The following is a 14,865-nucleotide window of genomic DNA, read 5'->3' as shown; positions in this document are numbered from 1 at the left end:
GATAGGGAAGTAGTTAGATGAGACTGTGGGGGAAGGTCATATGCGCTCACTGTGTCGCAGCTGTGCTGACTGCATTCGGCATTTTGGAGAAGAAGGATACGATGCTGTTTTGAGAGCAGCAGAAGGATTTTATAGACGGGTGTGACTCGCCCCTCAAGAGAATGGGGAAGTAGTATGCGGCGCTGGAATGTTCGAATCAGAGATATCATCATCAGTTGCTGAGATGGCCGGACGACGCTCCATGTTCGCACAAAGCGCGCGGCTGACTCCTGGTCCGTGAGATACATAAGGCCATGGACGTCTGTGCTTCAAGAAGAGCCAATCGCGGGCAGGCCATGAGAAACGTTTGCGGACAAGCTTTGTTTCAGACCTGGCTTCGTCGTGAGTACGGTCATATGTCACCCAAATCCAGGTCGTCTAGCCCGTGAAATCCTTTATCCGCAATTCTATATTGAGAAGACAGACGCTGCACTCACACGCACCGGAACACATCGACCAAAAGAATCATCAAACTACATGGGGCATGCACCAAATATTGCCTTATGTAACGTTGCAGCGCAAGTTGAGCATCATGAGCTACGCATAGCATCATAGATCAAGATGGCGAGACAGACTCCATTCTGCAAGTGAACGGACCAATGACTCTGTCTCGCAGAGGACCTCAGCGACTCCATCGATGCCTTTATGTCAACAAAGCTTCAGGCTCGTACTGGTAGTGTAGTCAGCGGGGAGAGCCTCTGTGGGTGGAAGAGATAACTAGACAATAGAAGCTCACCACAGCGGGATCTGATGGAGCCAGCGAAACGTATTTGTTGCGCAGTCCCCCTTCAATGAATGATAGTATCGCACGAGATGATCAGAGCCGAGTCAATCCAAAGCAAGACCTTCTTCAGAGAGCTGTGGCGACAACGAATTCCAGTGACATGATGATCGAAGAGACCACCACCATCGCTACAGGCTATAAAAGGATGTGTCCATGTGTCGAACCCCAAAGGGCATGGGAAACGATGATAAGTGTGATAGATCCTGAGAGAGATGGAAGATTCCTGGCCAGAAATAGGGATGGTAAGACCACAGGTGTCAGCGGGAGATATCTCACCGCGAACACCATATAACGCCTAGACAACTTCTACCGCCAGAGTTGACCCCGAGATCCGCCTCCATTCAATTTGGTCTCTAGCTCCGAGAATGAGCGGGGTTAACAAGACCAAGGGTCGTAGTCGCGAGAATCACTATTTTCCCAGGAGTGGGGTGAGTCCGAGCCATTCAACGACCGTTAGCGCCAGTATCTTTAGGTGTTTTTGCAATGGGAGTTCAAAGTCAAAGAATTCAGATCCAGCGAAGCGAAGTGCCTCAATTTGAAATTCATACCTCACGAGGTCAGTAAGAAGGTAAGAGTGTCTTGGAGAGATTGCGATCAACAACGCCACGAACTAAATCAACTTTAAACTAAAAGCCGATTGACTTTAATATTCTCTTAGACGCTCTGCCAAACATAACATCTACAATGTAAGAAATATGGAAAGATGACATGGTAACATCATGCAAATGAATATTCTACTACAAATATGCTCAACTGGTGCAGTAGTTAAGAGTAAACCACAAGTATGACAAGATAGACAACAGATTTCGAGGGTCCTACTATTCAATCCGATTTCACAACAATTGAACCATACAATAGTTACCAAAGGTGAAGCACCACAAACAAAACCTCAATCGTGCTCTCCGATATCTTCACCTCTACCGCGCTGAAGCGTGGCATCGCACATAGTGGTATGTTCAGGTGCTGCTTCGATATCGAGCTCCGCTCGCGTAACAGGGTCTTCCCCAAAGTCGGAGACCACGTGCCCACTGACAGCTTGAGAGAGGGAGAGTGTGTGCACCTCCGGGGCACGTCCATCGCGAGAGATGTAGAATTTCTTGGTATCGTAAGCACGAATGTAAAGCAGGAACTGAGCGGTGAGAAGACCACATAGTCTGGAGGCCAAATAGATAGATCGAATATAGTCAGAGTATGATCATTCTATTGAAGTTATGGCGTACGGGAGGGTAAACACATTGAGGATATGTTGAAACGAGCCACCCTGCGCACGGAACCATGAGCTCCAGGGCTACTTAATTGCATGAAAGAGGAATTTGTACAGGCGACCGCTATTCATGCGTATTTAGTCAATGGACGCTATCAGATTGTGACATCTAGGACTTACAAATCCCACAACCACAGAAGCTATGGTAAAGAAAGATACGCCGCTATAAGAATACCTAATTCATCATAAAGTGAAACTCGAATGTGGCGTGATATCCACCAGAAATAGAGTACACCTACATGCGTATGGTTATTCGCAGATAAAGCCAGCCGAATTCGCAGACATAATACGGAGCTCACCTTGTTCCAACAAGAGATAATGAAGCGTGTGATTCCGTAGCTTGCCTTTGCCGCGTACTCGGTTGGCTTGGAAACTCCTGATGACAGTAAAGATGGCTGCCACGGATTCGAGGACGCAGATGAGGATGGATAAAAGTGTGTTAGCTGTTTGACGAGTGGTTGAGCAAAATGAAGGCAGAGCCGAAAGTCTGTGAGATTCCCTACCACTGAAAGAACAAATGAGTAAATAAGTGTTCGGCGAATTGGAAGACACTTACATCTTAATGCTGGAAGAGAGCTGACATCGTAGGCCAGGCACATGAAGCTGGAGGATACACGTTGTAAATCAGCCATCCAGACGATGAAAAGAACCCACACAATCAAGGACGACACATGTCAGCCCGATCGCCCCTAAGACGTAAAGAATGAGGCGGTTTTGAGCGCACACAGTGTACGTTCGCATTGTGAAGACTGCTGTGCGGTCGTCTATGAAAGCTTGAAATCAGATAGTCCGACGTGAAACCCACTGATGACCGCTGCCCTGCCAATGACGCTGATGGCCCCAATGATCTTGTACCATCTATCACAGCTAAAAGCGCCCATCTCAGATCACTACTGTTCCGTGCCCAATGTTATCGCTCACTGTGTAATTATATGAGGGTATGGTTCATTCAAATATCCTTAGTATAAGCTTACCCTGCTACCGAGTTTGTGAGCGATTGCCAATAGATAAAGGATATTGGCTGGCAGGCAATGCATAGTGACATGCTATGTAGAGGAATGTTGAAAGCTTCCATTTTTTGTTTCTCCACATGTACTTGACCTTGTCAGGAAAGGTTAGGACGTAGTCATACCAGAGGAGAGCTGAGGAAAGTCTCGTGGGAAAAGCAGCACTACAAACCATTTATGAGGACAACTCACCGATAGTGGAGTATTGAACGCGGAATTGGAAGAAGCTCAAAGCCAAAGTTTAATTTAGAGACTGAAGAAGATGCAGATATTTACTCACTGAGTTGCAGCTGCACTTACTGAGCTGACCATCTTTGTGCGGGGGAGTGGGATGCCACGCAGCTACGGTTCGAAACATCTTATATGTCGAAAAATGGGCATGCATGGGAGGATAGAATAGAATGCATTGCCACTCTATCTCACCGGAACTCTATCTTCGCAGAACAAACTCACATCGGCGCATCAGGCTGCATGGTGCAAATCGGTGATAGCCAGCGAGGGAACACAGGCAAGAGTTGTCATCGAATGTGGGCTCAACCCAATCGCACGCTAGAAACACGCAACGTTTGTGGCAACCTGCCACTGCGAAGACGTCCATCCCGATTGTCTAGTGAGTTACCGCTCCGCTAATGAATAGAGGGGACAGCCTAGATCGCCCAAAGCATCAGCTACGCGAGCCATAGGTAGCCATGACAGGCAAGATGCTCACATGGATTCCGAGTCTAATCCATGTGCACTGAGTAAGTCGTCTCGTGCTACTCCAAATTCACCTACGCAGAACGATCGATGCTTGAAAACACTACATCTTGTGAAGCCCTATTGGACCGAAGCAGAAAAATGAAGAGGTAATGCAATTGAAGCTCACCGCAAGGTACTACGAGGCCACAACCGCACGATGAGAACCAGGGCTGAGGAAGAGGCTGAAAATTTCGTTCGCAGGAACAATACCACAAGAATCAGGTAGATAGCGCACAGCAGGATAGAGGGCTTTGTATCACTTTGCGAGCTCTTGTCCCTGCATGGCAGATAGAGGGTACTCCAAATCAACTCTAGTTCAAGCGTTCAATGCTCTGTGTGCCGCGCATGCCTCTTGGGAATGTTGCGTAGCAATAATCAATCTGTCTTGTTAGAAGAGTTTGATGCTCCACGAGATCTGCTTGTTGAAAGGGCTAAATTCGTGCTTGAACTCCCACCGTATATCGGCGGTCATCGCTATTGTGGGACCTCTAACTGCAAACGTGATCATCAAGATAGTTTCTTGTTCTAGAGCATCCTTATATTGAATCCTTATATCTCGCGCTCGTTCGGGCGCATGCTCATAGCTGTACTGGAGCAACAGAATCAGATTGATTATCAGAAGTCAGAAAAAGATTCATCAAATCACAGAGCAGGTATTACTTACCTGCCGCGACTTCAAGGCATCTAAAAAGGAATCCGATTGGGACTCTGAGACCGTTGCTGCATGTTCGTCGCTGCTTTCAGCAGATATGATATAATTGAAGGGTTCAACATGAATGATAGTCTTAGTAAGCAACACAAGTTATTGAACACAAAAGAAAGATATTGGCTCCATTATACTCGACGCACCGACACATATGTCCTACTATACCGACGTCGAGAGTCGAGATATCAAGCGATCAATAGGTCAAATAAGCCTCTGCCTAACTCCGAAGATCAACTGTTCGAGGTCCGAGCTGCCCACAGGTGCAGGAAGAATGTTGGCAGATTCGGGAGGTATTGATTATCAGAATGCGGTGGAATCAACTAGTCCCTTCCAAGGAAGATGGTCAAGGTTTATGATTAATGTAAGAAGGCTGGATTGTACTTCAGGGTGTCCGACAATCAAATTACTGGCGTCAATGACTGTTGAGAATAAGCGTTCGGTGACGATGAAGAGGTCGTCGTCGATGGCTCAGGAAGAGGGGCTAGATGACAGAAGGACATCATATCATTGGCTTGAGATGGGAATCCTCAGCTGCTCCAACCACATCCGCTGACCCAACATCTTCCATTTCTCTTGCATCCGGCCTTCCGTCTCCTACAGGCGCGCAGGAGGACCCTGCGAACCAGATGTATGCAAGCGCGCGCCAATCTGCTCCTCGGATGAACTTTGCTGCTGTTTCCACTTACGCCACGCCAGCCTCCACCATCTGTCCAGTAATTCGGTTTCTGTCTCAACGGCACGCACAACGCTCCGCCTCGCATCACTGACCTTTCGATCGCCCCAGCTTTGCGCGGCATCCAGAGTGCCCAACAAGCGCACTAATTCCTCCGCATAGGCGTGTACAGCTGCATTTGTAGGTGTATACGCCAGGTGGGGGCGCTGCTCCTCAGCCTCCTGTACATTTGAATTTGCCTGCAGTGAGGAATCCTCAACAAGAGATGAAGGTGTATATAACGCGGGAACCGATGTGATCGATTTATCAGCGCCTTCGTAGTCTAAAATAGAAGGGCACACGAAGGCCCGTTTCAGCATCCCAAATTTGTCGTGGACCGCTCGGACGGAAGCGAGAGCCTTGTTGCGGCGGTAGAACGCTGCAATCTTGGCGCCTGCTTCCCGCTGCTCTTCGACTGAGGGTGGCAGCTCGGACAGAGTCGATTCCTGAGAAAAGGGCGATGTCTGCACAGGGGGAGACGGAAGGTGCGAATCATTTGAATGGGATGATGTTCGTGTCGTATGCGGGATGGCGTGTGACGCGTGCGATTCTGTGAAGGTGCTCGTCGAGTAGCGGCATGTTTGGCCCAATCAAAGTCAGACACTGCTCGTGAAAAATTGTGGCTGGAAACATAAGATATAGGAGGATACATACTTGGGCTCTTTCAGCTCCGCATCCGCGGTCCCCATGATAAAATGCCTCCAGCACCTCCTAAGTCTGACGTTCAGACTCTGCTTCCCTCCATCTCAGTGCCTCCTGCGCCATCTCCCTCTTCTGTTCTTGCATCGCCCAATTGCCAGAGCTTAGCCTCCCGTGATATTCTGAGTCACAAACGTCATCTTTATATAGGTCGTCACCATAACGGTTTAGATATGCGCGCGCCTGACGTTCCCGCAGCCGTTCAAGATAATCCTCCCGCGCCGGCTTTGCGATTGCTGGAGAATGAAATGAGTGCACTAGCTTTGAACGATGGCCTGAAGGTGCAGGGTTATGCGAGGAAGGATGACCGTAAAGCCTATAAGGCTGATCGTAATTGTAGACTGAACGCGAAGGGCTGTAGTATAATATCAGCGATTCTGAGCGAGAAGGAGGTAGAGAAGGCAGCAGGCGAAATGGGTTGAAATGTTTGACGATGAGTCGGAGAAATGCGGCCGGAGCCCACAAGATAAATACACATCACGACATATTTTCCGGAGAGTTCTGTCTTTCGAAGAGGAGAACGGAAGCGGCGACGAACATTCATGTCCGTGATCAAATTCTGGAATTTGGTGCGATCTTCTGTGACCAGTCTATGACGCTTTGTGATCTCATGTTACCTCGTGTGACCGAAGCCCATAGAAGCCGTCATCCATGACGCGTAAGCGGAACGTTGCGACAACGTTGTCAGCGCAATGTGCACCTCCGAGGATTATTAGCAATTTGATTATGGTGGACCAAAAACAAAAAAAAAACGCAGCCGATTATACTGGCACAGCTATTGATACATGGATTATCGAACGATACACTAGACAGCATACCATGATGCAAAACGAAGAACGCAAAAGCACGAGAGAATTCTGTACATCCCACCTCCCAGAGGCAAAGAGAAGAAAAACGAAGATAGTCCGTGGTCTAAAACCCTCACGCCCTGTCATTTTGGTTTGTCATCCCATGCCCTGCCGAGTCATATCTTCGCTGAGACATCCTCGTCCTCCTCTCTGATAGAATCTAACGAGGGTACCCGCGAGTGCACTCGTCTCCCAGGGGATGCCTTGACGGGCGCAATGGTAGATGGCGATATTGACGGAACTGGCGATGAAAAGGGTATCGAGACAGGAGAAGGGGGGATATAGCCGCTGATGCCAAACGAAGTCTGGGACGAAGTCGAGTTTGGGACCGGGGTACTGTAAATCAAGTAGGGCTCTTCATCGAATAGGGGCAAGTCGGGCTCGGGCTCCTTAGAGCTGTAGTATAGGGTATCGGGCGCGAGTGCCGATGGCGACGGGGTATAAAAATAGTGATGATGATCGGCCTGTAGAATTGGTAACACGGTACGGTCAACAAGGGTGCTCGTCGTTGGGGAAGAGATCCAAAATTCGCTGGGGATAGGTGGGAGAGGGGAGGGACACATACGATGCCAGAATTCACGTGGTCGACCCAAGCGACCACTCGCCGCATCCACTCTCGCTGCCTCAAGAACTCAACCTTTTGATGTCTCTGCACCTCACCTCCTGCCTGCTGTCCTCTCTGCTGTCTAGAGGAGTGTTGGAGCTGACTGTAACTCCTATCCCCATATGTTCGCGCGGACTGCGGAACAGGGCTGTGACTGTCTGACGATGAGGACGTCTGGATGTCGTCGTCTTCAGCAAAGGGGTCGAATGTGAATGCTGAGGGACTATAAGGGGGGTTGTACATCTGCTGCGGCAGCTTGCTGGGAGAGGAGTGGGTGTGGTAGTATTGCTCCATTTCAGGCTCGGCGAAGGACGCAGGAAAAGAATCATATGAATGAGCGTCAAGCATGGGAACGATGCTCCTGAAAGATTCTGTTACTAGGCGTCCGAAAATATGGACGAAAAGGGGTGTTGAGGAGGTGGAGAGTGGAGGGCAGCAAACGGAGACAAGCAAGGAATGTCGGGTTTATATGTCAGGCAGTGCCGAGACACACGGCGCGCGGACTCGCACCGGCGCTAGGAGGAGTTGACACTCAATCGAATGTCAGCATCCCGAACGCCAGATTCAGTTCGATATGGCCTCGTGGGAGCCTCTCAACAAGTGCCTGGGAAACGGTCGAAACCCGATCTTTGGCAACCCTTGCCGAATACGTAGTAGTTTGTGCTAAATTGCCAACGTATGTGAGCCTGAATCGGTACTAATCTACTCGCGTTTGTCGGATACTCGGTTTCGCACGCATTGTTGATCAGCATAGCCACATCCCCCTGACGCGCTGGCCCAGAACAGTCCACCCGACTCGTTCCTTGGCCAATGCTGAACCACTCGTATTCCTCGTGGTGTAAGATAACTCACAGAACAATGTGCAACTCTCGGTCACTTGAGCTCTGCACTCTCAGGAGGACTCAGCAGATCCCAAGCTTACCAAGGACTGCAGAAGGCGCTACTACAAAGCATCTTGGGCGCTTTTACCAATCTCGCCCTCCTCCATGCAGGTTGCATCAAATCAGTTCCCGAGGATGCCGGTTCTGCCTTACAACAGAACAACACCGCCGGAGGCGCCGAAAAGCGAACAATGCACGATCCGGCCTGCCTCAGGCGCTAAGTTGCGCCAACAATGTTCACTGGCATCAAACCCATCTCACTTCACACAATTTTCACAGTGATCAAGAGTGACTACCGCTGTATATCTCCGCTCTACTGCGACCGAGATCTGCGATTGACGTTCCCGTGCGGCAAAAGGATAGTCGACAATGGAGGCCCCGTCTCTTTGTTTGCCAAAAACAGTTCATAAAGCCCGTCGGGACTCGGCACGGCGGCGCGCGCACACGCTTCTGCGCCGCAGCCGCGCGCAGGCCCTGCGGGATCACACCTATTACACGCTGCAGATCCGGCCCTGATGAAGTGACGACGGAATGAGTTTTCGGCAAGCTCTCTCAGTGCAGCCTACACTTCTGCAGGTCGCAGCTGTCGAGTAGTTGTCGTCACTTGCGCGCAAGGCGGTGCATAGCAACGTGGCAGGGGCGAGTAGGGCAAGCCTATTCCCCACATGTGTTTCAGCACATGCGACATCGGCTGCCAGAAGGACGGTGCTACGTGGAATCTCGACTCGAGTCACGTCAGCTCAACTGCATCATTTCGGAAGCGAGACAGCTGCGTGGGGAGGATTGATCTGCTGAAGACTTGCTTTGATCAGAGCAAGAGGTATGTGTATGTCCCCTCGCGGAAGTCATCCTGGATTGAATGCTGGCTCGTGTGAGATAGATAAATGGAACATGTGGAGTCGACAGAATGTTCCTTCACGGAGGGCGTTCGTGCTCTTAAATCAACAGGTGTTGAAGTAAATAGTCTGTGATTCTCATGACTGGCGCTGATCTGCCGAAATGTCGCGCTTGCATGGTGCTATGCATTGTGTGTGCGCGTTGATCGCAAACTCCGGGCGCACCCAACATGTAAGCCAAAACTGAACGGCCCCGGTAGGTTAAAAAGATGATCTGACGCGACCAGAGGGAGGAGAGGGCAACTAGGAATTGAACGTTGAATGATGGTACACATATAGCCGTTCTGCCCTTCAACCATTGGTTACGAAGGAGGTATTAGGACCAGATATATGTATTGGTTTGAAAAGATGTGTTGTTTGGAGTTTAAGCGTACCCTTGTCTTTGTCGACAATCTTCATTTACAGACTGGAGGAAATCATTGTGACATCATTACCCTCGTCAAAGATTCACGCGTCAAGCACCAATTCGCGAGCAACCAAACACATACCATGGAGCAGGAAACGTAGAATTTTTTTGTCGATTCCGTCCGCGCACTGCAAATAAGAATTCTCTCGCAACATTGCCCCTTTTTTTCAATTTAGAGCGTTAAGATAGCAGTATAATACAATTTCATACAAGAAATAAGGAAGGCGTCCAATTTTGTGAAGGTGCATATTGTCTGCGTGCAGAAGTGTCCATCCTCAGCCAGCCTGGTAAATCGCGGGGCCGGCAACAATGTGCGGCTCAATCTGAGACAAGTTGTAAGGTGTCACGTATGGCGCCGCGTCTGTGATCAACAGATACCTGATTGGGGACAGAGTTGTAAGTCTGGCTGAGGCAAGAAAAAGAATTACATACATTGTGCCATTGATCAACGACGAAGTGCTGTTCTCAAACACGGTGCCGCCAGGTTGAATGGTCGTAGCATTGGTTCCGTTGATGTTGTTCAGAGTGGTGTACGTAGTATTGAGTTGCGAGATCCAAGCAACAAACTGCAGAAGTAACACCCTGAAGATGAAGTTCCGGACCAATGACGGCAGAACTTACTTGAGGTTGACCAGCTGTCGAGTTCGTCGTGAAAGAGTTGTTGAACCCGACTTGCTTGCCAGGCGTCTCCCAGCTGAGGGAAACTTCGCGCCCAGGGTACGTAACTTGGCTGCGGTTCTGTGTGATCGCAGGCTGGGAACTGTTGTCGAGCGGAAGATCAGGCCAGTACGGATTGTTCTAAAAATGAAGGTGAGGCGCCATTACATGACCAAAGGGCGGAAGAGTACACATACCAAAACAGTGAGGGCGGGGAAGTTCTGCCACTTCACCGTCGGATTGCCCTGGGGGCAAGATTGGATGAATGGCGCCAACAAAGTCCATGCCATACTTTGCGTGATGCTAGGGACGAAGTCATACTGCAGTAATGATGAGAACACTGTAAGCGGGGAGAATAGCTAGACAGCGCACAGGCATAGGGAATAAGCCTTCAAATTGACGAAATATCATCTGTTGACGTGCTTCGGTCGCGATGGAGTCCATAAGTAAAGAAGCCGTATCTTGAGCGTTGAGATGGCCAAGGAAACCGTAAACACCAGACTCTCCCCATCGCGTAAGCTAGAAAAAACTAGTGAGCATGCGCAGTGAGATAAGATTTGCCAAAAAGCTCACCCTTTGACAAAAGTCAATGTAAGCCCGAAGATCCGTGAAGTTCGGATAGACGTATGTGCAAGGCTGCGTGACATTGGCTGTACATAATACACTCAGCGAACTTCTCGGAAATAGCGCGGCGCACAATACTCACGGTACAAAATATTGGAGATCAGCGTTGCATGAGCTACTTCTTGATTTGCCATAAACTGCAGCAAATACATATCCTGAGCATTCAAGCCCGCGTTCGTGAAGTCGGTCTGGTTGTAGACGGCAATGCCATGACGGAAAAGATCGAGCTCGATGAGCTCTTGATGCAACGCAAGATTCAGGCTTTGGAAATCGAAGTCCGATTGAGGTTTGTAAGAGGGCGTAGAGTTAAATCCGATACCCCCCTGAGGCGCGTACACGGGGGTAGGGCTAGGGGCGGCGGATGCAGAGACCGTCGAGACAGATGTCGTAGACGAAGATTGAGGGGAGGAGGTAGCGCTACCAGCAGCGGCAGACGAAGCGGAAGAGGACGTAGAAGAGGAGGGAGAGGAAGAAGAGGCTGACGATGAAAACGATGAAGAAGCGGAAGAGGATGACGGGGCTTGGGAAGAAGCAGTCGATGACCCTGCTGTTGCGGAGGATAGGATGGACTGGAGGACAGAGGTGACTTGCCCGATGGATCCTGTAGCGGGAATGGAAGAAGATTCCTGGCGGCGTACGGGGGCGTGGTATGCCCCGCGCGTGAGCGACAGGAAAGAGAGCACGAAGAGGATTTCCTGAGATCGCATGGTGCGTGAGAGAGGAACTTTCGAAACTCAACGTTGCAGCGCGCAGGATTTTGAGAGAGCAGGGAGCAATGACGTCCGCAATGACATCCGCATTTCGCGCGACCGAGCCCACATGTTTACGATTTCATTTCACGATGGTAAGCACGGTAATTGAATGGGTCTGTGGCGGCGGTGTCTAGATCGACTAGCATTCTCCAACGAGGTCGGAAACAAGTGCCACGTGATGGACTGGAGCTAAGTGGGGGCAGAATGCGCGAAATTCGCTCGGCAGGATGTTCCGATGAGAATGAGGGGGAAAGGATGCTGAGCTTGGTGGTAGTGCGGATGTCTCGAAATGGTCACAGGGGTCGGCATTGTGCGCGCCACAGCCTTAAAGCATGGCCATAGAATCTCCGTAAAAGGGGCCGCTTCCATCGTGGAAGACTGAGTAGAGTTAGGCGGTGCAAGTTTAGGGAGGAATGTGTAAAAAAAATCCGTCGTCATGGTATGGGGATGCATTTTTCGAAGCTTGATGCACGAGGGTTGACACTCGTATACATCACTGCTATGTGCAGGTGTGGTATGAAGAATACGAGCGGAGGTTGCTGGGACGTACCGGTCAAGTGAGAAGTTCTGCGAGTGGACCATGTCTTTCCCGGGCTGAGAGTCTACGACTGACCTTCAGGAAAAATGTGAGAACAAAAGATGCTGATTAGGTCCGAAAACAACCATGGATTGACATTGCGAGCCAGATGTCAAGTCGCTAGCTGGTCTGCATTGCAGATAAACACGCTTTCTGCCTGGAATGGAAGTGAGCTGTTCGAGTATTTCATCGATGCGGCCATCTGAGAGCACCGCAGGCTGGATTTGAAGTTCAAAGACATCAAGAGATATTCAAGTGAGATCAAGAGTACGCAAGGAGATGTGCCGCGGTACTGCAATACTTTGCTGAGGTGGGAAGAACGAAATGGATTTCATATGCTAAACGCGCGATGCACGTTGTGCGACGCGTGTCGGCTGCAGGTGGCGCTCAACGTCTCAACCGCCCCCACCGCATATCTCACAAAGTACATCACATTGCAACGACCCGCATTCAGACCTCTTCTCTGGACACCTGTCCCCTGACTCTTGAACCCACTTACTAGTACAGGGAAAACAACAACTTCTAGTCTTCAATTGGACCTGATCGCGATCAATACCTGCAAGTGTATCAAATATATTACCGTACGTGACACTGTCCTCGCTGTGCACCCTGCTTCCAGTCCCATGCGGATATTCTCTGCTTGTATGTGTTTGTTTCTGATGTGTTTGTCCTTCCGGATGATTCACAGGTGTCTTGTAGCTCAAACCATATAGCGATGTCCGCCTCCTGCGCCACTCCATACCTCCAGGCCCTAGTTGACTGTATCCCAGTGGAATATAAAGCCGCGACCCACAACCTTATAAAAACCAACTCAACATCTATCCTTGTTGACAACATCCTTCGCCTCGCGACAAACAGTCCATGTCCATCAACAGCTAACTCACAAACACGCGCCACTTGGTCTCAGAACCAATCATCCTTCCACTCTGCCCTCCAAACCATCACTGATCGATCACCTGCATCGTCGCAGGCTACATCGACGAAAAGAAAACGCACTCCGTCTCCCCCTCCAGCGTCTAAGAAGCCTAGATTACCAGACGTGTTGCGCCCAGATGCCGCCTCCGGTCTCAGTCCTATGGAGGACTGTCCGCTGTGCACCCTGCACGCGATTTCGGTGATATCACCTGTACGGAAGAAAGTTGACATCACCTTGGGTGCATGCACGCTTCGCCTTACGCATCCCATCACAGGAGCGGTTGAAGCATCTTTCCCTGTGGCTTCACTTGCTCGCGCGTTCGTTCTCCCCACGCGTGGTAAAGTCAAACCTCACTGGACGGTCGTTCTTATGTCTCACGACAACCCTCCACGTCCTACCCGTTCAAAATCTAATACCTCTCCCGACCACTTCCAATGTATTTTTGGTCTCGACGCGACATGCACTTCGGCCATGACGGTCACTAGATACGAAGGCCCTGCCGATAACGCTGAGATATGCAAAGACCCTTATCCGCCGAAGTCGTTGACTCGCGGGGCCATCGACGCTTTATTGAACTGTCTCCCCACATCGTGCCCAGTTTTTGAGCCGAATCCTGACACATTCCGCTCCAACTCAAAAGAGCAAGGGATTGCAGCGTACCGAGGCGCGAAGGAAGGCACGCTATGGTTTTTGAAACAGGGCCTGCTAGGGGAAAGCAAGCCCTGTGAGTTTTGGGCCCTCGACGACCTGAAAGGAGGAGAAGCGCAGGGAGGAGAAGCAGTGCGGCTGCTGAGCGCTACAGGCCGGACATGCTCCGTTTTCGTTACTCGAAAAGCTGCGAAAGAAGGGAAGGAGAAGGGCGTGGACTCAGAGCAAGATGAAGAAGAGGGTGACGAGACAGAATTTGGCATGGTCGATGGGCGCGAGCAGGACAACATACGCGAGTGGGTGCGGAAGCACCGTCATCTGTTTGGTGGACACACACAGGGAGGAAAGGATAAGGGCAGCACAAACGGGGCTCCCAGTTCCATTAATGCACAGGGGAAAGGGGCAGATGAAGAGGAAGGCGATGACGTGCTTCGAGACTCGGACGATGAAGATTCCGATTTCGAGGTGTCGAGCAGCGATGGTGGGTCACCGTCGAGCGAGAGTGGGGGCTCAGGCTCAGATAATGACGAGGGTAGTGGGGACGAGGGTGGTGATGAGGATGAGGGAGCAAGGAGTGAGAGTGGATCTGCGCGCTCTGCCGAGGACGACGTCGGGTCGGACGACGAGGAAGAGATGGACCCAAAGCATCATCCGCTCATGCGTCCTGGCGCGATGCCGCGAATGTCTCGCACTGCTATGGATGTGGCCGTAGGCATGGTCGTGAACGATTTGATTGGTGGTGGTGGCGGACGACCGAAGCGTACAGTCGAGGTAGACGTCGACGAAGAGGAGGAAGATGAGTTAGATGAGTAAAGTTGAGCTCACTTGTTGCCATATTGTAACGGGCATGGATATTGGACATGTCAACTTCCATTGTTGCCAATCTGCCACTCGGATCCTGGTGTTGAGAATGTGCCATGGTACACATCGAGAAATTGTATCCAGTACGTGCTTTTGAGTAGTTTGCCTTCCTGAATCCTGATACAAACACTGCGGAAGTCATCCCAAGGCCTTTTTTGTCGACGACGGTCATGTTCCACGAACTCTCGAAAGGTCTTGAGTGTATGGGCAGCCACGTAGACTATAGCATTCTTTATGGTTGGCGAT

At 50.3% G+C, this 14,865-nt stretch overlaps 5 protein-coding genes across 5 annotated transcripts; 1 reads left to right on the top strand and 4 right to left on the bottom strand.

Moving 5' to 3' along the window:
- Window positions 1-2,227: 2,227 nt before the first annotated feature.
- HETIRDRAFT_322849 (uncharacterized protein) lies at window positions 2,228-2,968 on the bottom strand (the record flags this gene model as incomplete). The annotated part of the gene is made up of 5 exons (XM_009550098.1): window positions 2,228-2,322; window positions 2,387-2,592; window positions 2,644-2,690; window positions 2,742-2,839; window positions 2,893-2,968. 5 exons carry the CDS (start codon window positions 2,966-2,968, stop codon window positions 2,228-2,230), a joined length of 522 nt encoding a protein of 173 aa, XP_009548393.1.
- Window positions 2,969-5,132: 2,164 nt separating this feature from the next.
- Window positions 5,133-5,939, bottom strand: HETIRDRAFT_452922 (uncharacterized protein; the record flags this gene model as incomplete). Its single annotated transcript, XM_009550097.1, has 2 exons — window positions 5,133-5,811; window positions 5,905-5,939. The coding sequence occupies 2 exons, from the start codon at window positions 5,937-5,939 to the stop codon at window positions 5,133-5,135; spliced, it is 714 nt and encodes a 237-aa protein (XP_009548392.1).
- A 753-nt stretch (window positions 5,940-6,692) lies between these two features.
- On the bottom strand, window positions 6,693-7,820 carry HETIRDRAFT_445554 (uncharacterized protein). Its single transcript, XM_009550096.1, has 2 exons — window positions 7,363-7,820; window positions 6,693-7,261 (listed from the first exon to the last, which is right to left on the bottom strand). Exons 1-2 carry the CDS (start codon window positions 7,747-7,749, stop codon window positions 6,914-6,916), a joined length of 735 nt encoding a protein of 244 aa, XP_009548391.1. The 5' UTR covers window positions 7,750-7,820; the 3' UTR covers window positions 6,693-6,913.
- A 2,039-nt stretch (window positions 7,821-9,859) lies between these two features.
- HETIRDRAFT_245547 (uncharacterized protein) lies at window positions 9,860-11,221 on the bottom strand (the record flags this gene model as incomplete). Its single annotated transcript, XM_009550095.2, has 7 exons — window positions 9,860-9,962; window positions 10,017-10,150; window positions 10,206-10,382; window positions 10,439-10,561; window positions 10,614-10,760; window positions 10,815-10,891; window positions 10,948-11,221. Coding segments are annotated over 7 exons (1,035 nt in total), but the record flags the coding sequence as incomplete, so codon positions are not given.
- Window positions 11,222-13,002: 1,781 nt separating this feature from the next.
- Window positions 13,003-14,639, top strand: HETIRDRAFT_386368 (uncharacterized protein). Its single transcript, XM_009550094.1, has one exon. It carries the CDS (start codon window positions 13,270-13,272, stop codon window positions 14,569-14,571), a length of 1,302 nt encoding a protein of 433 aa, XP_009548389.1. The 5' UTR covers window positions 13,003-13,269; the 3' UTR covers window positions 14,572-14,639.
- The last annotated feature ends 226 nt before the right edge of the window (window positions 14,640-14,865 follow it).

The sequence above is a fragment of the Heterobasidion irregulare genome (genome assembly GCF_000320585.1).
Source record: "Heterobasidion irregulare TC 32-1 unplaced genomic scaffold scaffold_07, whole genome shotgun sequence".
NCBI classification, from domain to species: Eukaryota; Fungi; Basidiomycota; class Agaricomycetes; order Russulales; family Bondarzewiaceae; genus Heterobasidion; species Heterobasidion irregulare.
The sequence above is the reverse complement of the archived record's forward strand: the minus strand, read 5'-3'. Positions and strand labels throughout refer to the sequence as shown.